At 40.0% G+C, this 27915-nt stretch overlaps 1 protein-coding gene across 3 annotated transcripts; it reads left to right on the top strand.

Annotated features, from left to right (window-relative positions):
* Positions 1-93: 93 nt before the first annotated feature.
* LOC111220460 (frizzled-3-like) lies at positions 94-27915 on the top strand. Of its 3 annotated transcripts, none has more exons than XM_022743569.1 (11): positions 94-170; positions 1265-2206; positions 19130-19326; positions 19998-20300; positions 20547-20709; positions 21207-21506; positions 21798-22049; positions 25235-25383; positions 25935-26049; positions 26605-26768; positions 26864-27915. In XM_022743569.1, the coding sequence occupies exons 2-11, from the start codon at positions 1796-1798 to the stop codon at positions 27084-27086; spliced, it is 2277 nt and encodes a 758-aa protein (XP_022599290.1). In that variant the 5' UTR covers positions 94-170; positions 1265-1795; the 3' UTR covers positions 27087-27915. The 3 variants fall into 3 exon arrangements, with proteins under 3 accessions (XP_022599290.1, XP_022599292.1, XP_022599282.1); XM_022743571.1 differs by having other exon boundaries at positions 97-170; positions 1319-2206; XM_022743561.1 differs by having other exon boundaries at positions 133-170; positions 1201-2206.

Genomic DNA, 27915 nt, shown 5'->3' with positions numbered 1-27915 from the left:
GCATCGTCCGGTTTTCTCGTGTCTGCGCGGCCACGCTGAATCCGCGGTCACGATGTCTCGGCTGCACGCTGCACGGAACCAGCTGCAAACAGTGGAAAAACGAAGTGCTGCAGTGAACGAAGCCGGTGGAGACGAGGAGCGTCCTAACCGCTCGTTATTCTTCACACAAGGTAAAGCAATTATAATTGTAATGTTGGACGGAAACTGTAGAATTTATGTAATTCATTATTATCGACATGCTAGGCAGGACTTCGACACTGAATAATAAGCACAAGCAGCGCGCTTTTGGGATGAAGACACTGCGGTGACAAACACACACGGCTCCCAAGATTGATACGCTCCGTCCTCCGTGATCCTGGCGTGTCATCGTGTGTGGTTCTTGCTTCGGTAGAGCGAAGACGCCTCACTAAAGCCTGCCTTTTAAAGGTTTGTGCTTTCTAAAACTGGCCAGGTTCTCCTCCCGGCGAGCAGAAGAGAGCTAACGTGAAGGGCTGTGACCTGTAACGGTAGAATTAACCATCCACCGGTCAACGAGGTGTCCAGCAAAATTTAACGGTATCATTTTAATAATGTTAATGCTAGCTAACCAGCTACCAGTGTTACTGCAAGTCAGCTTGTGTTTAACGGCCGACTGAGAACAGTTTGACGCAGGTGTAAATTAAAACTTAATAATTGAACGCCCGTTTTTGCTCTTTTTCTTTACCCAAGCCTTTTTCTTAAGTTCGCTGTGTAGTCAACCTTAAAGACACCGAGTCGAAGAGTGTGAAACATCGCAGGGGAGCGCTACTGTTGCCCAGCCAACCTCACACAAACATGAGAGCGGGGGAGTGTCTGATCGTCCGCAGGTGTAGCGTCCACATTAACGGCTTCAAACATGCACTAGTTGTCGTGGTTTGCTTTGAAAATGTTTTCATCAGTCTGCAGCATGAACTGTGCATAACCCCATTGACACAACGATAAACAGGTAGATTATGTGACAGTGTTGGTCAATTTAGGCTATTGATCACAGGGTTTTTAAAAGTCTGTCATGACAACCGAACAGGCTAGTGTAGATTTCATCAGATTTTTTAAATCCTGATTTGTATAGAGACCAGGGTGTGGCTGGTCAGAGACCAAACCAGATACAGTACACCATTACTCTAGCAAGCCCACTCTGCTTGTTTGACCATTAGGCCTTTGTTTGTGTTTTTAAACCTGCAGGACCTGCTTGTTGAATCCACTCCAGTGTGGCAACTGAAGTGAAAGTCTATTCTGTGTCTTGCAGAGGAATCAGCAAAATCATTTTGAGGATAATGGCATCTTTTGGGCTTGATCTCAGGTGATTCTTCGAAACATTACTTGAAGCAACAAGAGTGAGAGGAGACAAAAACAACGTGGAAGGAATAGATGTACACTACCCACTGAAGACTTCCAGGAGACAACTGATGGTGGAACTATTATCTCGGGGACATGCTCTCAGTTTGGGGATGGAGCCAGGGAAATCTGTCTTTGATCAGGGGAGTACCAGGAGGTGGAGAGAAAACATGTAAGGTTTTTTATTATTATTTTATTTTAATGAAAAACAATTAGGTGTGCATTTAAAGGCACCTTCTGAGACACACTGCAAGAAAAGGAAATCCTGCAATGGCTTTTGAATATGAAGACTGACACAAAGAGCAGATCCATTCATGGCCTACAGATGAATTGGTACTCCATCACATGCACTGTTCAGGGTACATTTCCAGAGTGTACCTACCTAGTGGATTCCTTGCTTTTCCACCACCACTGACCCTAAAAATGGACACAATTGCTTCTAATGTTGAGAGGCTTTAAAATCAACCTCTGCATTTTTCCAAGGCTATCTAGTGGTTTTCTGGGTGATGATAAAGTCATCAGTCTGAACCCCTGTGGAGAAATGTCGGACTTTAAGATGCAAGCACCTGTTGGAAGAGGATGTATGAAAGACTGGTTTTCAAAAACTACACCAGTCTACCGCAGACAGCCAGATCCTGTCTGTTTTTCTTTCCTCCTCATCTCTATCTTCCTACTACTATTCTCGCTGGTTACACCCACTCTCTCCATTCATATGGAGGCCATAGAGAGCCACAGTGAGTTTACTTGTGAGCCCATCAGACTGAGAATGTGCCAGGATCTGCCTTACAACACCACCTTTATGCCCAACCTACTGAATCACTACGACCAGCAGACAGCCGCATTAGCCATGGAGGTAGGTTGTTTGTGTGTGTCATTCAGGCAGTGCATGCTGTGTGTGTGTCAGTATCAAAGCACATGGGGAAATTGGATAGCCACTGCTGTGAATGAGAGAGGTAAAGTTGCATAGTGTTCCTAAAAAATAGACATTGTGAAGCATTAAACTGTATTGTGGTGAGTTTTAAAATTTTTACAGGAATCAGAACATTAAGTTACTAAGGACTTCAAAAACAGTGTAAAGAGACGGTGCCAGAGACAAGGACAGCTCAGAAATAATTGTATCTAAAATGGAAAATTCCTTAAAAAATGAAAATGAAAACAAATATTTTTGGCTAAGGTCAAAAGATATTGTACCCTTGTTGGTATAGCATGAAGGAATCCACCTTAGGATAATCAGTGATTTTAATTTATTTAATCAAAGCAGTGTTGTAATTTGAGTATTAATAATTATAGTCAAATCATTGACTGATTTTCTTACCTCCTCTGCAAACATGGGAAATCACCGATATCTTTTGTCCTCAGAGTACATAGAAATGGTTTACACAGAAACAACAAATGAGAGGCCTTGTTTCACACTGTATTTTTAAAACTCCACCCCAAAATCATAATCTGTAGGGTATAGGAGAACAAATTAGATACATGGAGCCACACATAGTGAAGTGCTTTTACTCAGGAATATCAAAGACTTAACAGGAGCAGTGAAACACTTGAGAAAAGGTGATTGTCAATCTCGCCTCCTCATGTTACAGCTTCATTTTCTCAATACATGTTACTTGTTCCATGTAGACATGAATGTGTATGGACTCAGGCAATCATGATCTTTTTGAATGCGAACAGAGGCTGACAGACAGAAAGTGCTATTTGAACAGTAACAGTTGCACAAAAAATATATTGCAATGAGGTGCTTATGTGAGTGTACCTCCAGAGCATTGGTTTTAAGATAAAGAGGGGGGGTGATGTTGTGTTACACACTGTCTGAGTGCAATAGTAGACGCACATTATCCATCTATATCATGTTACCTCTCTTTCCTACTCCTTTGTTACTCCCCTGAGAGGGAGAACGGGGGAAGAGCAAGGTGTTGCTCAATAACTAGACCATAATTACCTGTTTGCAGCATGTATTTATTAGTACTGTATTTGAGATCTGGACAAGTTTGGGTGTGTTAGTTTTACCCAACTACTGTTGGATTACTTAGTAATTTCCTAACTGTAAAAGAAGATCATTTTTTCAAGTAAACAATAAACACAAAGACAGAATCCTTACAGGCAAGGCCCAGCCTGTTTTTAGAGGGAAAGTCAGGTTGAGTTCACTAAATCTCCAGACCCTTACTTTGTCAGGTTAAATGTCGGCGGATGTCTTTCCCACTACACATGGAGACTGGCAGAGTTTCAGCCATGTTTTGGCTACCATGTGACTGTAGTTTATAGTCTGTAGAACATGGAAGGATAACAAATATCAAATGAATTAAATCTGCCTCCAGCTGTTCAGAGTTGGCATATTACATTACCCCTGTTGAAAAGCAGATTAATTTGGACAAGGCCAGTGTTGGCAGGTGCACTTTGCATGTTTAATCTTGAAGGATTTAAATTTTTAGTTAGTGTTTAGTTAATATTTTCCCATGTCAAAACCAGATGGATGTCAGCCAAAACATCAACATGTCATTTGCTGTGCTGTTATCTGAATCTTTAATCACAGGAAGGAATTTCTAACATTTTCTTTTACAAAATATGCTGTGCAGGAGACTATAAGAATCACTGGTGTCAGACCCTCTCTTTTCTCCCTTAAGAAAATAGAGGAATGATGAAAAACAGCTTTATTTTGGATTGACAGCCATGCATTTTGAATTTGCTTTGTGTGTTTTTAATGGTGCTGACAATCCTTTAGTCTTATGATTCACTCAGCACATTGAGGACCATACAAATGTTCAAATCAAGTCAATTCCCTAGTGTCATGTCAAAACACGCTGTGTTGAGGATTGTAAGAAGCATCTGTTGTTGAACTTGATTTGACCCAGATGAAGAAGGAGCCAAGTAACTGACACCCTCGGTCCCTCCAGTCATGGAGGAGACAGCTTTCTGAAGATGGTTGTGTAGCAACATGAGCCCTGTTAGGGTTCCTGCTCTGGTCTGCTCTGACCAGGCATGGTAGTCCTGGTGGGAACCCTTGAGGAAATTTAATAATATCTCTCACGGGACACTGGCTGCATAATACCAACTTGTGTGTGTGTAGGTGTATGTCTGTATGTACAGAATAAATACATGCATCTGCATTAGTTTTTGTGTACGTATGAGAGTGTTCAAGTGAATCTGTAACATTTTTGTCAGGATTCCCCATTTTGTTTAATGTAGTACTTTAACATTCTTTACCGTTGGACAGAAAGCTAGGGAACACAATTTCTAGTTAATTTTGCAGATTCCCACGTGTCTATATATTTCAGTCATGAGAACTGTTTTTCCATTCTGAGTAAACCCCCACTGGCCCAATGACATTATTGTGTCTTTTATTGTTACAGCAGTATCAGTTAAACCCTCTTAAAGTAGGAGTGTGCTCTGGAGCAGCTGCGAAGCAGCTCAACATGTGGATATACTTGGACAACAAAATCATCCTTATGAAACTGAGTTTTTGGCACTTGGTCCTCACATGTGTTTGACAGGAGTTATTTAGGTTCAGTGAAATCCAAATGGATGTGAAGAGAAAATGAATGACATTTGTTTGAGAGTTCCTGACAAACCTTTTTTTTTTCAACTCAACTGTTATGTTAGTGTCACAAAATTGATGCTTAACTCCTTGGATAGAATCTGATCCTTTTTATCAATAAAGATCATCTTTATGGAGCAAGCCAGTTCTGGTTTCAAAGATTTTTTCCAAGTGACTGTTGTCATGCATTGAGTAATTCAGAAATATCAATTTGTGTCCATTTGGGAGTTTTACTTGTAACAAAATGTAAAAAAAAAAAACTGCTGGCAAATCAGCGTGAAGTATTTCAGATGCCTTAATGAAACTGGAGCAATTGTCAGCAGCTGCTGTTGTCATTTTTTGGGTCATATCACATGATGAATGTTTGCTCTGCCTCAGTGGCAAAGCTTTCATGTCTTGGCTTTTTCTTGCAAAGTAGATTGATCATTCCAGTGAGCTGTCATGTAACTTATATTTATGTTGTGGCTTGTCCTCCAGTCATAGGTTGAGGCATAGTAAAGCCCTAGATTGAAAAACATTTTTAAACCATGCTCTATTTTGAAAGTGTGGAGATGTGCCCTCGCGAGTCCTCAGTCTTGATTGACAGTGGACAAATTGCCTATTCTCTTTCTTCCTTTTAGATCTCAAGCTAAGCCAAAAATGGTTTATGCTCAAGTGTGTGTGTAGATGATTAACATACTTGGCTACATTTATTCAGTGTGTGAGTGACAGGCTTGAGGTTCAGAGCAGTATTTTTCTTGTGGTGTAATTGCTGAGCCAGGCTAAGGGCTAACTGTACTCAGGTATTTCCTGTGTGTGTGTGTGAGTGACAGGAGAGGTTAACGGTGCCAGCTGTCATCTCTCACTAGTGCTAACTAACTGCTAATCTCTCTCTCAGTTCCACAATAAAGACATTGATTCCCACAGACCAACGGCCACCCCATCTGCCACAATAGTCAATTAAACCTGAGCGAAGAGGGGAGAGAGAATGAAACGTTAGAGGGGGATGTGGAAGACTAGGGAAATGGCTTTCGACTAAGAGAGTGTTTAAATAGTGAAATTATTTATTTGGGATTGTGTGTGTGTGTGTGTGTGTGTGTGTGTGTGTGTGTGTGTGCGCACGTGCTTGCATGTTTGCATGCTTTTGTGTCTGCATGTCACTTAGGAATATGGCCTGTACTGTCCATCTGCCACTGCATGTTATGGTTCCCAGAGGATGTGCTGCAGGTCATGACATTATTTGAGGCCTATGTTAGACACAGAGATTTAGACCTATGACATCATTGGGATTGTTTGTCTGCACTATAAGAGACATAAACTTATCAAAAGTGAAGGGTTTTCCTGTAAATACACCCTTTTTTCCTAAAGAATTAAATTTTTTTTTTCCTAAAAATGACATTCTACTCATGTTCTCTTATACATTGTACTAGACCTATAATCTGATGTTTCCTTAGACACTGCCTGTTAGCAAGCTTCAAAGAAATACAGTTGACATATAATGATTTGCTAATGATACAAATTAATTTTAAAAATGTCATCTTATTTGTGTTTTATATAATCTGGTGCAGTTACAAGCAAAGAAAGATGGCAGGAAAGAAATTTTTTGATGGATGCACCCTGCCTTCAAACAAAACTCAAGAGAGAAAACAGGGAATAGCTCATCATCACCATTATTGTCCTTAAGTATATAAATAAGTGAATATGAGTGGTGCCGTGCCTGAAGCCTCCAGAGCCCAGATGTCTGCTTGGCCAGGGACTTCCCTGCACCGGAGTTCATTTCGGGGTAATTTAGGTAAGATAAAGGGCATTCTCTGCCATTACCAGTCTTAAGATATCCAAGTGATTTCTCCTGACTGAATGAGGTTAAATACATTTTATTCTATCATTCCAGTAAATAAGTCAAAAATAACAGATCTAGAGAGACTTGGATTTACGTTCTTCCTAAACTGTCAAAAACCCCAAATTTGTTTTTTTGCATAAAAACATTCCCATTTGCAGACATATTTTCTCTTGCTGACTAAACAAGACTAGGTATAAGAGTGTGGCTGGACCGTGTATGGGTGTATTCAGGGTGCAATTTATGGGAGAAATCAACCTGGGCAACCCCACCAACCCCAGGACAATTTTGACACAATCTTTGTCATTTGGATCCTGGAGTGAAAGAGATTAGAGGGCCCCCATTTTAATGGTCAGTTTAGAGAAAGACTTGTTCAGGCTACAATAGAGCACCGTGTTGTAAAGCAAATAGACAACAACAATGTGATGCTAATATGGTAAATAAGAAGAATATGATGGCCCAATGAAGTTATTAAAGGTTGAAAGCTAATTTTACCAAAACTGAAGTGGTGCCTATACTCTACTACTACTACTTACTACTTTAAAAAATGTTTATCATTAGTAGGAATTGTCATTACATGGAGCTTGACACTTAATCTCTTAAATTGCCTTTCAAGATAATATTAAATAATAATTAAAATAATAATTTATTTCTCATTCTTGGCTATGGCCTTATGAAGATATATCACTGCAGTCATGTGACCTGTTGTGGATCTAAAGCTGTTGTTCAAAAACAATGTAAAGGAATATGATGAACTGACAAGCAGGCAGTTACACTCTTAATTACTGTGAAAAGACGCTTAAGAGCTTTTCTTTTCCCACAAGACCACCCTTGTTTTATTACTCCACCCACCGAAGAAACAAGGGCTGAAGCGAGCAGATTAAAAAAAAAATATGTACTACTACTAGCATTAAAGTGCCCATTTTCTTTGCATGTTTTTCTTCATAGAAATCATTACCTTTGAAGATGGTATTTATGATTTGCAGAGTTAGATAGATTCATCAATGGTTGTCACATGAAGAACAGGAGGGACAAAGAGACAAAGTATTAAAAGAAGAAAATGTGTGTGGCAGTAGAGCAGAAAGAATGTCAGAGACTAAACAGGGAAATACTGACAGAGTGACAGGTTGTGTAAAGTCTTTAGACCCTACTGTCTCCGGTGTTTGTGTTTCTCTCAGTATGGGGTCCTGTCCTTCAAAATAAGACTGCTCTGTCTAAGAAGGGCCACCCTGAGGCCACCAGGTCCCCACAACAGTGAATGTAAGTGTGTGCCAAATCTGGAGAGTTCAGGGCTTGTTGTGTTTAAGTGCGGTCTGTTGTGTTTTTTTTTTTTCTTTGTGTGTGTGAATATGAAAGAGAGAATTGGGTTTAATAGAGGTGTGTGTGTGTGTGTGTGTGTGTGTGTGTGTGTGTGTGTGTGTGTGTGTGTGTGTTGTGTGTGTGTGTGTGTGTGTGTGTGTGTGTGTAGTGCATCTGAAGAGGCTTACCCTATTCTCTCTGGCAGAGATAGACAGGTCCTCATTCAGTTTAAAAGTTCCTGTTTTTTTCAGCTGAACTCCTTATTATCCTGCTTATTCTGACAGAGTCTATTGAGGCAGCTAGCCCAAATGAAGCAATCATTTATTTATGCACAGAACAAAGGCACTGCCTGGTGCTGTTTTTTGGCAGACTGTTCCCATCAGCATAGCTGCCACCACTGCTTATCCAGCCTCACAGTGCTCAGTGAAGAGAGATTTGAGGAAAGATTGGAGAGATTTTTCATTGCTCGAATACTGCTCTGTAGAGTATTTAGAGCTCTAAATATAGTAATACTGGTCTCCGTTAAAAAATGTGAAGTAGTGTAGGTCGCTTGAATTCTCTAACCTCTCTGACACTTAGTGAATTAGGACAGTTTAGAGTTGAATGCGTTGTCATTATGCTTCTAATGTAACTGCATCAGATCAAAAAACAAAAGAAAACATAAGGTAACACCTGTAGTCTACTATTTCCACCTTTTTAACTTGCTCTATCATCTCTATTATATTTAGATTAACTATTTTGTCAGTTATTTTGCCAATTAACACAGTAATTGCTAAGACTAAATAAAAGTCCTGACATATTGAAGTTCCTTATTTAGTTTGAACAAAAGTCCAAAGAGCATATATATTTATATTTATTTCATCCTTCTATTGTTTGCTCTTTTTTGTGTAATGTGTAAGTAACACATTAAGAAAACACATTATTTTACAAGTCCTCTCTTTCCTCTTTTCACTGTTAATAATATGTTTGTGGTGATGGTTACACAAATAACCCTAGCACCATGCTCTTTAGTTAAGCCTCCCTACCTACAGTTTAATACTGGCCGAACTGTAATCAAACACATAAATTATAGGGTCACTAAAAGTTAGTCCACATCTTCCAGCCAATAAGAATCCAGAATTCTCTGTGGCAGACTTATCCAATTGATCTATTACCTGGCCTGCTCTGTATCCTCCATACACTCCTCCCTGCATCTGCATAATGAGTAATATCGATTCTGTGTGTTTGGTGCTGTGATGTACTCATTCATTTGGTGTGGAGCCCTGCAGTGTTCTGCTCTGATACAACACATTAATATAGGTTATCCATGTCTTATGGTCTTAATCTGAACCCATGACCCAGCCTGGGAACTGTGTGTACGTGTGTGCATCTGGTGAGAGTGGGAGATGTTTAACCCTCACTGCTAAGCCCAACTTCACACTAACATACACACAAACACACACACACACACACACACACACACACACACACACACACACACACATCATTGATCCCCTTCTCACGCAAAGCCACTCAACACAAGGCAGCTCTAACATTTTCAGCATACTGCAGGTCAGGACCAGCGTCAGCATTAAGAGCTCGAGTGGTACTAATTGTGCACTTATCAAGCCACATGCAACTCTCAACTCTCCCAAAATAGCTCCCATATTAATGCGCATAGTCACATGGATTTTTAAACGGTTAAAATCAATGGCAGTAGAGAATAGTTCGACGGTGTGTTCAAATCTTTCAACTTGCAGACATATTTCAGTAAATAAGGTTGCTTTTATTGTTGCCACCATAGTAATACATAATGCATAGTCTGCAACTAGTTGAATTCTGCTTTGCACATTTTTAAAAACTGAGCCAAGTCCGAACTGGTAAAATAAAAGAGCAAGTTCATCGGTTAACAGGCAGTGAGTTGTGCTACTCCTTGTGTGTATCTATTTCCTGTTCCTTCTGTTCCATCTCTTTCTCCGCATTGCCCCAACCCTTGCATCACACTCACTCTGTGACGCACCCTGTTAATGTCTGTCATTCTCCTCTCCCTCTCCAACTTCCAGAATCTGTTGTCTGTCCAGAATGTGTTTTATGCACATTGCACCTTGAATCTGTCTCTTGAACACTGATGCATCCTCTCTGTGATCAACATGGCTGCACCTTTCATATTGTCATTATTGTTGTGATTATTGATTTTATTAACTGAGGAAAGAGATTGAATAATCCATTGGATAAGAAGCAGTATGCATTGCTTTTTTCCTCTTGAGTGATGGTTTTAAGTTCTAGAAACATGACATTCATTGTACACTAAACAGACAGCATATTAATGGAGGAGATGACCAAAATTAGTCAATATATGCAATTAAAAAGCTGATGTTTTGATTTGGGTTACTAATTTTCTACATGTGTGTGGTTTAATTTCAGTCTGAGAAGGGATATTTTCTAAGAAATTTGTTATTTCACCAAATGAATGACTTTGTACAAGTTTCTTTATTCTTTTTCAAACTGCAGTTTTATTAACAGAACATATTGAAATAATATATTTTATTGTTCGAAATGTGTTGGTTTCTATATGTCAGGTTGCAAAGTACTAATTTTTGATCACTCAAGTGCTAGAAATAGTGGGTTTTAATCTGACTGTAACAGAGCATATGTGTAAGTGGTAAGCAGATGGATATGCACAGGTGGCTTGCAGGGTGTTAGGACATGTGTGGGTGCTATCTGATTCAGCTCCATTGACACATTCTTGGATCCCCATCTACATCTCTATCAGTTCATTTGACCCTTTCTCCCAAGCCTCTCAGTTTCTTTTATTCTCACTTTCACACTTCCTCCTCGCACTCCTTGTGTGAGCTTGTTTGCTATACTCTTTGGATGGTTTCACTCTTTAACGGAGTCCTGCCGCAATGTGTGTGTGTGTGTCTGCGCACATGCATGTTATCCTCAATGAGACATAGTCCTGTGAGAGCCTCCACATCACCTGTTGCCATGGTAGTTAAATAGGCTGAGAAGGAAGGGGAAGAATGGAGGGAGACAGACAGGCAGGGGAGGGGAGGGAAATTGGATGATGATTGCATGTTCTGGACTAAACCAAGGAGAGAAGAAGGAGGGAAAGGACTGCTAATACAAGGGGAAGAGTGGAAATTGACAATTCATACTTCTAGCTAAGTCATTTGGCTGAAAAATACACATTGCTGTCAAGTGTAATTTGTCTTGGAAGATTGAAATAGTCATCGAAAGTCTGCAATCTGTGATATTGGCAGTCAAAGCTGTGTAATCATGTAGAAACATGGCGCAGTTGAAGAACATAACAGCTCTCCACCCACACCAGTAAAAAGACTGCAATCCATTGTTGTTGATAGGATGTGTGAAGTGGAGACATACAGCAAGCTGGAAAAGTTAACCTATAATTTATTTCTTTGTTCACTGTTGTCTGGCAAAGATAGACATGACTTAACTCAATAAAGATATAATTTCAGGTCATTTCAAGGTAAGGGTTTGCCCTAATCAGTCAATAGCAAGTGACGAATCTGTCCTGCCAACATCATTTTCAATTAACATGGTAGCTACCGCTTTGCTATGAGCAGTTAATTTGGCATTTTTACACTGAAAATGTTTATTTAAGAATTGTTATTTTTTTAAGTCAACTTACAACTTACTTGTTCACGGTTGTCCGCATTTTTATGATGATATTTTACATGAACATCGCTAACTTGCTATGTTGGAAGATGTTATAGTTAATCTAGTCTGAACTAAACTGTGACGAGTCAGCTGTAGCCATAACAAGTCAGTGAAGCACAACACCAGACCTGTTTGAATCGTTGAACAAATCAGATGTTCAGCGACATGGAACCTAGATAAAACAATCCACCAAAATTGGTGGATATATTGAGAATATTGAAAATTAGTCATTCTTTCAAAAGGTTAGAGAAGGAGCGGATGATGTTATGTTGTAAATTGATTGGGCTGGTAAATATCTTACCATGCCTGAACATTTCTAAATGAATATTTCCAGACTATTCCTCTGAGGAAAAACTGAGTTTGTAAGGTCTGTTTCTGTGAGGCTAAAAAGTTGCAAAAAAAAAAACTAATGAAAATGAAATTGAGACAGAGATATGAGAGCTAAATCAGAGTTTTGTTGGAAAAAACAGGACAACACAGGTAAAAAGGCATGTTTATTGTGTGTACTAAGGTTGCTTAGCAGAGAGACAGTAAGTAAATTAATTAATTAATTAATAAAATATGATTTGGGTCACTGACAAATCAAGGGATGAGTAAAATGAAAAAATTGTGCACTGGGTTAAGCAGGAAAGACAGAGTATGTTGATGGTGTTGCTAAATAGTTTTTTGACAAACATGAAATGGCAGGATAACAGAGTAGGGGAAGTCAATGAATGCTGATGTTGGAAGAAGAAAAACGGGGGAGGAGGAGGACAAGTGCATGTCAGAGTAATTGCCAGGAGTAAATGGGAGGCAAGGAAAATAAGAGATGAATTCAGGAGAAAGAAGATAGGAGGAGAGGAGGAGGGGAAGTGAACGTGAAGGGGAATGCCATTAACGGCTTTCTCTGGTCCTCCCGACTGAACGATGGATGGACACGGATAAACGAACAAATGAATAAAAGAGGGAGAGAGTGTGGGAGAAGGGTGCCCCCTTCTTAACTGTCTTTTCAGAGATTAAGGAGGAGAGCATCGCGGTCTGTTCAGTTCATCTGTTCATGGCCAACGCCTGTCTCTCTCACAAGCATGTAAGAGGAGGCAGGCACATAGTCAGAGGGAGTTTGCGCATTTTGAGGTGTGAATATGTCTGAACACATTTATCATTTAGAATTATACAGCGAGAAACTAGAAGATCCTAGTCAAAATTAAATTTGGCCAGCAAAAGTTGAGAATAGAGAGGCAGCAGTAAGAAAACAGTGGTATGCTTGGAGGATAGAGAAAGAAAAATAGGAGGTGAGCTGGCTCAAGGAGAAGGAGATGAGGGGATTGTGTAATTGCTAAGTGATTGTGAACTGAAATGAGGCACTTCTCTTACACTGTAGAGAGAGAATGTAATTGCCTCTAATGTACAGATGCAGTGAAGAAGGATGCAGTAGTTTGAGTGCGAGGAGGAGAAATAGGGGGATTGAGTGGCAGTAGAGAGGCAAAAGCAAATGGGAATATTATAGTTTCTGCAGCAAGACTGAAAAATGGAGGATTTAGTTCTAATAGCTAGAGCGGATGTTGCACCAATGTTATATTGTAGCAAGCTAATGGAGGTAGAGCCGATGTGGTCTGACAGCATTTGTGCTGCAGGGCCCGACTGACTGATTTGAGAGAGAGGGAGAGAGAGAGAGAGAGAGAGAGTTAGACAGAGACAGAGATAGCATGAGGGGAGGAGGAGATATAGAGCCTGTGAGGTTGATGTGTCCAGATAGACTTGGGCAAGGTTTAGTTGCAAAAAGCCAGATTTTTCTCATCTAAATTCCTCCTCATCTGTCAGAAAGAGGTGCAAGAAATGGTACATTGCATCTACCAGTGCATTAAAATATCAGCTTTTTAATGTTTCAAGGGATAGGGTGACTGATTTGTTATTTGATAAATAGTGCACATACAGTGCATTCGGGAAGTATTGAGACCCCTTCAATTTTTGTATATTTTGTTATTTTGCAGCCTTACGCTTGTAATTTAGCATGAGTTCCTCTCATTTGTCTTTATTATCTTTGAGATGTTTCTATACCTTGATTGGAGTCCACCTGTGGTAAATTCAGCTGGTTGGACATGATTTGGAAAGACACATGCCTGTCTATAAGGTCTCACAGCTGAAAATGTATATCAGAGCAAAAACCAAGCCATGAGGTGGAAGGAACGGCCTGCAGAGTTCAGAGACAGGATTGTGTTGAGGCACAGATCTGGGGAAGGCTACAAGATTTCTGCTGGATTGAAGGTTCCCAGTAGCACAGTGGCCTCCATAATTCTTTTTGATTGTAGATTGATGAGGTTTTTTATTATTTTAGTGTAAGGCTAGAGGTCTAAATACTTTCCAAAAGCTCTATAAATGTCCCATAAAAGACTCATATTGGCAGGCTGTCGTTTTTTTTTTTTACCAGACTAAAGATTTTGTTAAATTTTAAAAACACTTTGCTTTTAATATATTTTTTATTGTGTTTTATAGCTGTTTAGACAATTAGATTGCTGCTGGAGTGGTTTTTGCATCACAATTAAGCACTGAAAGTACTTAGCAATCATAAACACAATAACTTAAAGTTGAAGAAAATCACTGATAAGCTGTATAAACAAAAAAGACAGTATCTATTACTTGTAGAAACCCAGGATTAAATATTATGCACTTGAACATCAGAACGTTAAGTTGGACACCTTTGGAAAAAACATGGGATTTTTTGAAGAGGACTTGCAAGCTCAGGAGCTGTTTCTTTGGAGGCTTAGAGCCAACAGCCTGTCACCTTGATCTGACCACAATACAAAGCTGGTGACAGTTTCAGGAAGTGTGTGTGTGTGTGTGTGTGTGTGTGTGTGTGTGTGTGTGTGTGTGTGTTCGTCTCAGGTTCTCACACTCTAAACACTCCTTACAATGCATTTGACTCTCTAATCCACCGGGAAACCGCCACTCTTTTCTCCATTCCACTCCAGTTTTTCTCCCTCCCTTCCTACTCCTCCTCCTCCTACACTTGACAGTGTGTATGAGTTTCTGCAGAGTTGGCTAACTGGATTTTCTACAACCATTCTAAGCACCAAACCACACACACACACAAACACTCACTGGATAAACGGACTACTCAAAGATATTAAAAACCCATATACAGTGCATTCAGAAAGTGTTCAGACCCCTTCAATATTTTGATATCTATGTTGCAGCCTTATGCATCACCCTCATCAATCTACACTTAATACCCCATAATGACAAAGTTAAAAGTGATTACATTACATTACATTACATTGACATATGTAGTCAAACCATTAACTCAGTACTTAGTTGAAGCACCTTTGGCAGCAATTACAGCCTCAAGTCTTCTTGGGTATGATGTAACAAGCTTTGCACATCTGGAAACTTTTTCCAAAGTTTCTTCTTTTTGATAAATTTGCAAATAAAATTCTAAAATTCATCGTCATCATGTGTAGATTGATGAGGGATTTTTTTTTTTTTAGCTTAAGGCTGCACCATAACAATGTGCAAAAATTTAAGGGGTCTGAACACTTTCTGAATGCACTGTAAGTTTCCTGGTTTTGGATTTGAATCCAGAGCAGCACAACCCCGACAAGGAGGGAAGTTAGGGCTTTCAGGGTATTAACACTGTATTAAGTTGCAAACCATGTAATAAAGACAATTGAGAAATGTAACAAAATGACTTACAATCTGAAAATAGTACCATTTATGATCTATGTTTACAATTTTATTATTGTGAAGTAAAAAGTATATGACATGGGATTGTGGATTGTGGAGAGCAACTTTTTCCTGAAGGAGACTGTGAGTAAGAAAGAGTTGGCACAGCAAACTGTTGATGGTCAGTGACTTCCAAAATTTTGGTCTGGGTCAGCATTTATCGGGCTAACAAACCAGTTGATTCACTGGGGTTCATGAACAGTGCAAAGGTGCCCTGTTGTACTGTCACCATGTATATTGATTTTCATCCCCATCACACAGACTGAACTGGACACCGGAAACGCTTTACAAACTGGTGCGAAAAGTTCTCACGTGCAACACACCCTGTACTTTTTCATGTATGCATTGCTCTCTCTTTGCTACCACCTTTACAGCAGTTATTGGTATCTACCTCGTTTGCCAAAAGCGTAATTACTTGCATTATGTTACTGTTAATCATATGCTGCTTTCTTTCTGTTTTCCTTTGTTGATTTTTTTACTTAAGTTTTTTCTTTTTCTCTCTCCCTCTGCTGGGTTTCTTTGGGGAGAAGGAGTAAAGAGAAAAGAAACTTAATCCCTCTATTGAACCAGAGGTGGACCAGTCAGGGGCTTTTTTCTCATTTTCCACAGTGTTAAAAAACCAACCTTGCTTCTCATTCTGAATATTCACAATTGCCTGTCCAAAACACACACTCAAACTTACAAATAAACCCTTGATTTTATTTTCAATTTGATTTTTATCTAGCGTTGTCTGTTAACCTGCTGATATTTTGATGTATAGTCAATTCTTGGCATTTATCTGTGGTTTAGGCAATCTGATATTTTGCTGAATAGCAATTAGTAGTCAAATGGAAATGTGTTGTTAGGTTATTAAGTGGATTTAGTGTTTTACACACTGAAGGATGGAAAGACAGAAACCAGTTGATTGCAGGAAGCTAATGCAATACATTTCCTCTCTTCTCTCCACCCTTATCGTCTTCTTCCACATCATTCCATGTTTTTGTAGGAGTGTGCCCTTACCCTCAGGCCAAGTTTGTAGGCTTTTCTGCTTTCCTTTCCCTGCTCTTCCATCACAACTGACTATAAAATGCCAGACACTTTATTCTAGTCATTCTCCATAGAGGGCTGATTGCCATCCCCCTCCTCTCTTTGGGAGGCACAGTTAGGCCACTTAATATCAATATTCTCTTTGTGGTGGGAGATGGGGGGCAATTGCCTTGACTGTCAGAATAATTGCACACATATCTGGAAACAGGCATTGACTTGCACACACACACCGGGAAACACAATAACTGGGACACACTTACACAGAATACAAGAACAGTGACACACACACACATATATAAATATGCACTTGCGCACACACACGTAACCCCACATGCACTGGAGAAGTGGGCAGAATGGGGACACACAAAATGGGAGTCACACACATATTCACTGTAGGAGGAGACAAAAAGAAAGGCTCCATTCTGCTGGCCAGTCGGACACACTCATGCAGAAAGCAACAAGCTCTCAGTGAAGTGTGGCCTCGGGCTCTCATGAATTTGTTGTTATTGACATATATGTACTGTGCATTACTATGCACTCAAAAGAAAAAAGAAAAAGACAGCTATATTTGTGCAAACTGAGACTGTGGAGGTACCATCACTATCCCTATATCACTATAAGAGCTCTCACTGAGGATGCTTCATCAGAAAGATATAATAATCAGTGTAGCTAGGCAATCATGTTTTTCTTTTTCAAATTCATCAGGGCATAATGGGCCATGTTTGTCATTATATCATACTTCTTCTTTTGTCTAACAACAGAAAAATGAGAACAGCAGTATTGGAAACTCAGCTGTATTAAAATTATACATGAGCACAGAGAGTAGGAGAGAAGCAAACAGATAAAGGACTGAAACTGGCTGACACTGGATAGAATGCAAATATGACCTGGTCCAGCTATATACAAAGTTTTGATCTAGTCTTGTTTTACCATATCATCACTGTACATTACAGGCCCACAACTAAAGCTTGTGTGGTTCCTGTTGTTCTGTGTCCCAACACAGTGAACCTTGCGTGTTCACACACAAGAAATGAAAATGCATGGGTTATAAAATGCGTGAATTATTAAATGAAGCTGAGAGCTGTGTGTGTGTGTGTGTGTGTGTGTGTGTGTGTGTGTGTGTGTGTGTGTGTGTGTGTGTGCGCGTGCGTGTGTGTGCATGCGCACATGTGTTTCTGTGCAACATTCAAAACTATGTCACACAGCTCATGCACCACTACACCCATTTACTGGTGGAATTTCTCTCCAATGTGCAGATCTAGAACACATCAATTGAGAACGATCAAAACATACTCACAAGGCTTGACTCTACACAGAAACGTGCACAAAACACACACACAGACTCACTGATGCATGGGCATGGATGTAGTCATGCAGTCTGTAAGTATATACCACAGCTTTTTGTAGTAAGCAACCAATGTAAGTGCACTGTTTTGTGTCAAATGTGCACATATACACACAAAGTGCAACGTTGTGTGCGGTCAGCCCTAAGTGTTTTTGTTCCATTGCTGTCCATTCTTTGCTGTTATGGCTCTGCTCTGATTTCTCTGTTATCTGTTTTAAAGGCTGCATTGAAAACTCAGCGTCAGTGCACCCAGATGATATGAACTTTAAACAGCTGAATAGATTCAGGTCACTTTGCACACATAAGCATAATAGGGCACAGCACTCACAATGTTGCTGGCAGTTGCTGATGCACACATACACAAATCGCAGTTCATATTTTCAAGTGTTCTGCTGCGTATTTACCATATTCCTAATTTAATTTCCATGGAAAGGCATGTTTTTTGAACAAACCGATGAATAATTCACCTGTCAACATGAGCAGTAACAGCCCCCAGCTAAAAGAGAAACTAAATCTTCATCAACAGAAAAGAGATATTGTGGTACTGGCCACACTATGACCTTTGACAAATCATCACGTTTTTTTGTACTGTAGCTGTCACCAGAACAAAAAATAATCAAGCTTGTGCTGAATCCCCACTCAGAGTATTTGTTCATGCATATGTCAGCAGTAGTTATTAAAAGAAAAGCTAAGGCTACTTTTTATCAATCCCATCAGTCACAGTTTTCCAATCCATATACAGATTTGAGCCAGCAACCTTAAGTTCCCAAGCCTGACTCTCTGACCTTTAGACTACTACTCCAGGGAGCAGAATATGTCATCTTTAGTGTGTGGATATCCCTGTGGTTTGTATATTCAATGTATTGACACATGTGGCTCAACCTTCACAGGTCTGTCTCTCTCTCCCCTACTTCAAAGGGTTGTTTGGTAATATGATTGCAGCTATACATATTTCATAAGCTTCTAAATATTGATGGAATACTAAGTAGTATAAATTGCAGCAGAGGAGTTAGAACACACTTGTCCTCACACTGTCCCTGCATCCACATTGATGGCTATTTCAGGTTAAATATGAGCCTTTTCGTATGTGCCGATGATAGCAGTTTACTTTTTCCTGAGTGTGTGTGTGTGTGTGTGTGTGTGTGTGTGTGTGTGTGTGTGTGTGTGTGTTGTGTTCTTGTGTGTTCTTGTGTTTACATCACTCTTCCCCACATGCATGACAGATTTAATAACAACCGTGTCAAGCTGGCTCACACTGATGTTGAAATATAACATTGGAAAGATGAAATGTGTAGGTGTTGCAAGACCATTGAATAACTATGATAGACTACGTTGCTGTAGCCAAGGCTTAAAATCTCTGTCTCTTTATTTCTGTACATCTCGGTCTCTCCTGTAGCCTTTTCACCCCATGGTAAACCTAGTGTGCAGTGCTGACTTGAGGATGTTCCTGTGTGCCCTGTACGCCCCTGTGTGCACTGTGTATGGCCGGGTGTCCATGCCGTGTCGATCCCTCTGCCAGCGGGCCAAAGACGAGTGCCACAAACTCATGGAGATATTTGGAGTAGTCTGGCCAGATGACATGGATTGTAGCAGGTGTGTATTACATTTTAAATCAGCTCAGTACTAAAAAAGTATAAACAGTATCATCACGCACAGGTTTTTTAAGTGTCTGAGATGATACAGGCAGTAATATTCTGGTTGTTTTGAAGATATACTGTATACTTTTCCAGCACTGAGCCTGCATTATTTGTTTTGTATATACCTCAAATCTGCACTGCTCTTGTGCTTGCTCCTTCTCTTTGAACTCATGACAACTTCAACCCCAGATGAAAGTTAACTTCACCTCTAGTTTCCTCCTCTGTATCTCAATACAGCAGCTCCCTTTCATCTTTTTTTCTTGCCATATCTTATCTGTCTTTTTCGTTATGTTTCTCTACTCAGTTGCCAGTTTTTGAGGTATACCTAGCTAAACCTAATGCAGCCAATCCACCAGAACTGCAAAAAATCTTACCCTCATGAAAGATATAATGTTCATTTTTTGATTAAACTTTTTAGAGAGGTGTTGATTTAAGGTTTCGATCATTTTAGAGGCTGTACTTTGTGCTGCTGTTGAAATGTATTGTGTTAAATGTACTAAGTTTGTTTCTAAAATTTATGTCAGAAAAAGTATATATACTATATTATAAAAGTTATATCAGTGACGGTGTCAGTAAAATTGGTAACAGATTAATTTGCCTGATCTAATGCAATTCTTCTTTTTCCAGGTTTCCAGATTGTGATGAGCACTACCCTCGTCCACAGGACCTGCTAACAGGCTCTGACCCCACTGACCAGTCATCCATGACTGTCCAGAGAGACTATGGTTTCTGGTGTCCCAGAGAGCTCAAGGTTGACCCAGACCTGGGTTACACTTTCATGGGCAGGAAGGACTGTTCTGCCCCATGCCCCTCAATGTTCTTCAACCAACAGGAGCTGACGTTCACCCGATACTTCATAGGAGTCGTCTCCATTGTCTGTCTGTCCGCAACACTCTTCACCTTCCTGACGTTTCTCATTGATGTTACCAGGTTCGAATGGCTGATTGTTGTCGTAATTCTTATATCAACTTACTGAGTGTGATTTATAAGAATACTTCTGTTAGCCCTCAAGAATTATTATGGATTGTGTAAACATTTCTGAAGAGTTTGTTCAACAATTTCCAAAGTAAAAAGAATTGCACAAATTGAAGCGAAATTATGAGAATCAGTAGTAAAATGGAAAGAAGACGCAACAGAGATCAATGTTTTTTCTACTTGATTTTTCCCCCCCATTAGGTTTCGATACCCTGAGCGTCCAATAATCTTCTACGCTGTGTGTTATGTCATGGTGTCGCTGGTGTTTTTCCTTGGTTTCCTGTTGGAAGACAGGGTAGCGTGCAATGCAGTCAGCCCTTCTCAGTTCAGAGCTTCAACCATAACACAAGGCTCACACAACAAGGTAGGAGCTTCACTTGACATTAACATTTCATGGGAATGTTTTTGTTTCATAAGAAGCTTGTCAGGTGTAAAAAAAAAAAAAAAAACATTATAAACTATTTGCCCAAATGTCTGAATTGTTTGATGATCTGATTTGAAATGTTAGATTTTTGGATTTAATTAAAACATCTTAGTTTTGATGTAGTCTCTTGTGATTGGACATAACTAATTTAATACAGATGTTTAAGTAGGAACTTGAAACATCCTTAACAAGTCAAAATGTGGGCTTCCTTAAGTCCAATATACATTTCTATTAGACAAGTAAACAAATGCATGTACAGTATACTCTCTCCTTCAGCTGTCACACATGTACTGCCTGCTGTGTCATACATACAGTTGTATGAATAAAAGAGTTAAAATGATCATAAATGCTATAGATTGTGGTGAAGATAACATTATTACTGAGCCAACAGATTTGATGGTTGATCAAAAATTATTGCTCCCCCTCTTCTCTCTCAGGTATGCACCCTGTTCTTCATGGTCCTGTATTTCTTCACCATGGCCGGCAGCGTGTGGTGGGTCATACTGACAATCACTTGGTTCCTGGCTGCTGTGCCTAAATGGGGCAGTGAGGCCATAGAGAAGAAAGCCCTCCTCTTCCATGCTGTTGCCTGGGGGCTCCCAGGGGCCCTTACTGTCACCCTGTTGGCCCTGAACAAAATTGAGGGAGATGGGATCAGTGGAGTGTGTTTCATAGGGCTCTATGACATAGACGCCCTGAGGTGGTTTGTTCTGGCACCACTCTGCCTCAATGTGGCGGTGAGTACAGTCAGAAGATAAATGAGTGGGTGGGTGGATGAAAGAAGTGACGAGTGGAATGGCAGGATGGATGGATGGGTGCACAGATTAATGTGAGGGTGGATGGAATGATACAAGTGTGGATTGTTGGCTGAAGTTATGGAGAGATTAATAGATTAGTATATGGATGGGTGGATGGTTGACAGTGTTTTGGCCTGTCTTCTTGTCACTTATCAGCACTTTAAAAAATAACCATTCATTTTAATTTTGTCTATCTGTCTCATCTTCTCATTTGGCTCTCTCTCTCTTTAGGTGGGTGTCTCTCTTCTGTTAGTGGGCATTGTGGCTCTGAATCGGGTGCGCATGGAAATCCCTCTGGAGAAGGAAAATCAGACCAAACTAGTCAAGTTTATGATCCGAATGGGAGTGTTCTCGGTGCTCTATCTTGTCCCCTTGTTGACTGTGATTGGGTGCTACCTGTACGAACACACCTACCGTAACATTTGGGAGACAACATGGATGGAGGAGAACTGCAGGCGCTATCACATCCCCTGCCCATACAAGGTAGAGAGGGGGGAAAAATATATTCCTGTGAGACAGTGTTATGTTGCTATCCTTGCAAGATAAAGTATGTGTCACTGGTTAATAGGGAAGTATGTCATTTGTGAAGACGTTTTTGTGGAGGAAAGCTTGCCAAAGCAAGACATAAGAATCAGAAAAGACACCAGCAGATTCTCTGCATGTAAACACAGTGCAAATACAAATAACTTTCAAAGTTGTGATCGGTTGTATTTAGAATATCTTGTAAATGTGACTACTCGGGATATGCTGTCATTTCCGCTGGACACTGAAAAAACATACACAGACACACTCTTGACAGGATTTTCAGCTGTATTCCTATCATGGTTCTTTTATGTCTCTCACTCACACACACAGTGTGTGTTTTCACACTGACAAAGTTAGCTGGTGTGAAGTACTCAGTCTCCCATTGTGGAGGACAGAGTTTTTCTTCTCCCCTCATAAACCACCGGGATATGTTTACTTCTGTGTAAGAGTAGTATGCATACCAGTGCATGATGAGCAGAGGTGGACAAAATAATCAGCTGCATTACTTGAGTCAAAGTACAGATACTCCTGGTCGTATATTATTCCAATACAAATGAAAGTTGTTCAGTCAAAATTTTACTTGAGTATAAGTACAGGAGTACTTGCTTTTGAAAATACTTAAGTATTCAGCCATTGTTAGGCCACTGCCAAGTTCAAACTGAGCTGTTCAAACATGCAGCAGCACAACATGACTGACAACACAGGAGTTGGCTGTGATAGGTTTTTCTCCTGTTATAAAAACAGGGTATGGTCTATAACACTTTTTGAAAATAAAATAAAATTCATTCCTCTGACTAAAAGCTCTGCTTCAAACTAACAAGTACCTCACTACACTTCAGAAGTGTAGTGGAGTCAAAAGTACAATATTTGTCTTTTAAGTGTAATGGAGTAAAAGTCATAAGTTAACAAAAAAGTAATACTCCAGTGAAGTACAGATACTCGAAAAATATACTTAAGTACAGTACTCAAGTAAATGTACTTTGTTACTGTCCACCCCTGCCAATGAGTAAACAGGATGCGTCTCCAGTGAAGGGACCTGGTACAGATATACACATACTCAAGAATGGACAACAGATCAGACAGGCATTAATGAATGCTTACAACAGACAGGTGGGGTAATAATTTTACTGTTTGGCCTTCATTTCCTCTTTCAAGTAAGTTTTACTAATTCCATTTACAACTTGTATTACTGTCTCCCAGATCTCAGCAATCAAGTTATCAATACCATATTATTAGGGTTATTATTACCAGTACAAATAATGGGCAAAACTACAAAAACAAGACCCAAGTTGTAATAAGCTGAAATAATGAGCACATACTGAGTGAGTGAGTGAGTGAGTGAGTGGGTGGGTGGGTGGGTATTTGTGGAGGGGTGGGAGCAGAGCGCAGTATACATCATTAACTCAGTTAATACAGCTCTCCAGACCAACTCCACACAAAACTGCCATCTCTGTTTTACTCTGTTTCTTTGTCTCTTTGTCTTTCACTCTCTCAGCTGGTTCTCACACACTTACTTCTTTTATTCAGTCTCCCCCTTCTACCCCTCTACTCACTCACTCGCTCACTCTCAGTGTCCCTCTCTCAGGGCTTGCTCAGTCATGCTCTGCTGCCTGTACTCTATAATGTCTTTGTAGCGGAAGAGTGGTGGGAGTGAGATGTTTTATACCACCTGGTGATACATTAATAACCAAATAAATGAGCACAGCATAGACACAAACAGTCCTTGTAACAAGAACACACACAAGGCAATGAAAGCTTTTCATCAGTTTAAGATATAAATCATAAGATAAGAAGACTTGTGCATTTGTTCATGTTTCCATTTTTCATAAATATTAAAGCAGAGAGCTGTTACAGGGCTTTGACAGAAGAAGTGTCATCTAATTTGTGATTGACAGACTCAGATTATATGAGAGAGGGTGGAGGCAAGTGCTTATGTTACTTGTGTTACTTGTGCTACATGTGTTCATGTGTATATGTGTGTGTGAGCTCTTGAAGAGAGACCCCCTTTACATCATATTGTAATTCTGGAATTTCAATATTTCTATGTGTTATTTGATCTCCTGGGTTGCGTGCAAATGTTGGTGTTTGCGTAAGAGGGTACAATTGCTTGTTTTTGGATAACTAATAGTTCTGTAGGCATTGTTCAATTTCAATTGACTTTATTTTTATGTGTGTGCATGGGTGGTAATTTACTGCAGGCTCAGGGTTCCTTGTTTTATTAAGACCTAAATCTGAGACATTTATTCTAAGCTTGAGCGAGACAGATTAAAGCTAATTAATACATACCAACTCTCCCGGCCCCTGGTTCTTTCAAAATCAACAAAATCTACACCTAAGCTTTGTAAAAGTCCTCCTCCCCTAGGAGTCACCTTAGAAGATAGTGTGAACACTAAAATAGTTTGTGAATAGCATCTTTACAAGCATTTATCTTAATTTTCATGGGACAGTTGGAAAAAATGTATCTTGTAGTTGTGCATGTATACACAAAATGGGACATATGATTGGCTCTATGTTTTCCTTGACATTTTCTTGCTTGACGTCTTTCAGAAAGATTAAATCTGGGCGGGATACTTCACATTTAAATATACTCTACACTCTGAAGTTGTTCTCTGTTTATTTTTTGAAACTCAATTCTTAGTTGATGCTTCAAAACATCAACAGTGAGTTAGTCAAAATTTAGGGATTTAGATTCTATAAAATGAGGGTGTGTCTTTAAACCAGCTACAGCTAATATGTACCAAGATCCCACATAACCTACACAACTGTTGTAAAATCCTGCCCTCTGCTGTGAGATATTGTGTCATGCATCAAAATTCAAGTCCATCTGAGGAGAAAGCTGTTGCTGTACGTCCCGACCTCAGTTTTTTTCTAGAATTACATTCCCTCCTCCAACATTCATAACAACTGACACAACTGGACTATAAACACTTGTCAGTGCTGGATATTTTTGGTCCCCTTATTGATCAAGTAGTTTATTTACCTTATATTTACCTGTATTTTAAACTTAAATGCAGGTCTATTTCCAAAATAATAAAAACTGTTGCCTTTCTCTGACATTTCTACATTTCAGTCTGTATTTTCAACACCTTTTGTCTTTATTGGATGACTGTGGAGTTAATATTCAATGTGTCTGTTTTCTTTAGGTGGAGAAAACCAGTCGGCCAATCATGGTTTTGTTCCTAATTAAATACCTGATGATGCTGGTGGTGGGGATTCCCTCTGTTTTCTGGGTGGGCAGTAAGAAGACCTGTTTTGAATGGGCCAGCTTCCTGCATGGACGCAGACGCAAAGAGTAAGATGAGAGACCGGAAGCTTTTTGTTTGTTTTTTGCCCTCTTCTTGCTCTCTCTTATATGATTTTCATTCAGACTGAATGCTTATTAGGCCGAAAATGTTTTTGAATAATAGAATTGAGCCAAGTTTTTATTTTATGTTACTGCTTTAGACAGTAGCACATCGCTGCTCATAGTAAACTGATATCTGCAGAGAAACACACATATCTCTTTGTAGTGTCTGTTTCTATGGTGACATGAGTGTTCTCTGCACCTGTGTCCTCTCACCTTCAATAACAGCACATTAACCTTCTCCTCCTGTTCCACTGTTTCTCCTCTCCCCCTCTGCTCCGTGTCTCACTCACCTCCCCATCTTTCCTCTATTTGCGCTCCTTACATTACTCCTCCTCTTCTCCTCCAACCCACCTTTTCCCCTCTCCCCCTTTCCTGTCCCACTGCTTTCTTTCACTTACGTGCTCCCCACTTCCCTCTGCCCTCCCTTTAAACTCTTTATCTAATATTCCTGTCTCTCCTCTTAAAACTCTTACTCCTGTCCTCTCTTCTCTCTGCAGCAGTGGAGTGAACGAGTCTCGCCAGGTGCTGCAGGAGCAGCCAGACTTTGCCCAGTCTCTACTGCGTGAACCCAACACACCCATTATTAGGAAGTCCAGAGGAACATCCACTCAGGTAGGACTGCAAACACAGGAATAATAAGGCATTATCAAAATAATCACTGTAATATTGTAGTAGTAATAATAATAATGTAATATAAGGTGTAGAAGCAACAAAATAAGCAATAGTTGTTGTTCTTGTATCTTCACTTCTCCAAATTTGAGACCAGAAGCTATATTTTTGCTTTATTTCATCAATTTCTGTCCATTAGCTCCACACAACAATTACTGGCACAGTCCGAGAAAAAAAGTAAAAGTTATTAATAAATTATATCTGAAACGAACAAAATTCAAACCCAACCAGGCTCAAAACCTAAATGCAACAAAACAGGTAACATAACCCTAGCTGGAAGTAGTATTTTCTGTCAACTCACAAACACCAAGCACATTAAATCATCATTCATCAGACTACCTGAACACCTTCTAACAGAAAAGAGCTTTAGATTATGATTGAAGCACTTACTGTGCACTGTAGAATATCTCTATATCTCACTGCACGATCGTAGCTTTTAAATTATTTAAGAAAAACATTATTACATCTTTCTGACCTCTCCTATCTATCTAACTGTAGGGCACCTCCACCCACGCCTCCTCTACCCACTTGGCTGTCCTAGACGACCTTGATGAACCAGCCAGAACTCATCATGGCCATCCCACCTCCACCAGGAGTAAAGCAAGCAGCGTCCACAGCAAGGCCAGCTACCACGGCAGCCTGCGCCGCAATCGAGACGACAGGTAAAACATGAGATCCATGACACTCTGTTTGTCTGTCCCTCAGGTGGTGTAAATCAGATGAGGTATGGTCTTTCTGCTCTTTCCTCCTTGCTCAGGAGCGATACTATGGTTTACCGAGGTACCGAGGCGCGCAGTTTCCATGGCAGCATGCCACGTCTTGACCACCCGCTCTCCACTCACAGCAGCCTCCATCAGATAGATGGCCACTCGAGGCACAGCAGCCAGCAAGACGTATCTGAGGCCCCACCTACTCTCATCACCCACGGAACCACAGCAAGTGACAGCCGAGTTCCTGAGAATGACGGCACAAGCGCCTGAGAGAAGTCTCAATTTTTACAGGAAACTATTGTCAGTAAGCTGTAAATGCCTTTCAAAGGAGGGTTTGCTGCCTGCAGATGCACACTTGCCTGTTTAGTGTGTTAATGTATGAAGATGGAGAATGTACCAGTGAGTGCTTTAGTGGTGACAGTTGGTGTTACTCACTGGTCAGTTGTTAGCTGTGTGGTTACTGACTAACACAGTTCAGTCAGTGAACATAATCAATATTTTGTAGATTCAGTTAGGTTTCACTGTAAGCCGAACAGGTATGTTACCATATTTGAATTTACAAAATTTTGGTAAACTAGACTAAAACTGACAATTCAGAAAGGGAGGTTGATGTATCTCATGGACAAGAACAGTTACAGTTTCCTGCAGGTGTAATGTGGATGATTTATCAGATCCTGGATTTGGAGGTTGGACACCAGTTTTGAAAGCGTCATGACCTGTCTGACGGTGGCATTACTTCCAAATAATGATCCTGCATCATCTTGCAGAAGCTACGTGAATATTATTAAATGTGTGAACAGTGCTAAGTACTGCTTTTATAACAATCTTAAATGGTTTGTCCTCTCCCTTGGTAATGTGTCACATGAAACTTTGACTTATTTCAGTCTGATCTAATTATTCCCAATCCTCGTTTGTCTTAGACTGCAGCTCTTAATGAATGATGTTTATCTTTGTGTGGCTTTAGGGACTGACAAATATGGGCCTAATGTGACAATGTGGACCTCTCTGTACTTTAGTGAAATATTTTCATACTGTGAAAATCATTTGTTGACTGCTGAAAGCTTCACTGTGTGTGTGTGTGTGTGTGTGTGTGTGTGTG

Source organism: Seriola dumerili, unplaced genomic scaffold (genome assembly GCF_002260705.1).
Source record: "Seriola dumerili isolate Sdu_G_001 unplaced genomic scaffold, Sdu_1.0 BDQW01000003.1, whole genome shotgun sequence".
NCBI lineage: Eukaryota > Metazoa > Chordata > Actinopteri > Carangiformes > Carangidae > Seriola > Seriola dumerili.
This window is presented reverse-complemented; position numbering and strand designations above follow the sequence as displayed.

Excerpts from the sequence above, each read along its gene's own strand:
- LOC111220460 (XM_022743569.1), top strand. The coding sequence starts at position 1,796 with ATGTTGAGAGGCTTTAAAATCAACCTCTGCATTTTTCCAAGGCTATCT. Across the intron at positions 2,207-19,129 it reads CAGCCGCATTAGCCATGGAG|CCTTTTCACCCCATGGTAAA; the intron begins GTAGGTTGTTTG and ends TCTCTCCTGTAG. Across the intron at positions 25,384-25,934 it reads CATGGACGCAGACGCAAAGA|CAGTGGAGTGAACGAGTCTC; the intron begins GTAAGATGAGAG and ends TTCTCTCTGCAG.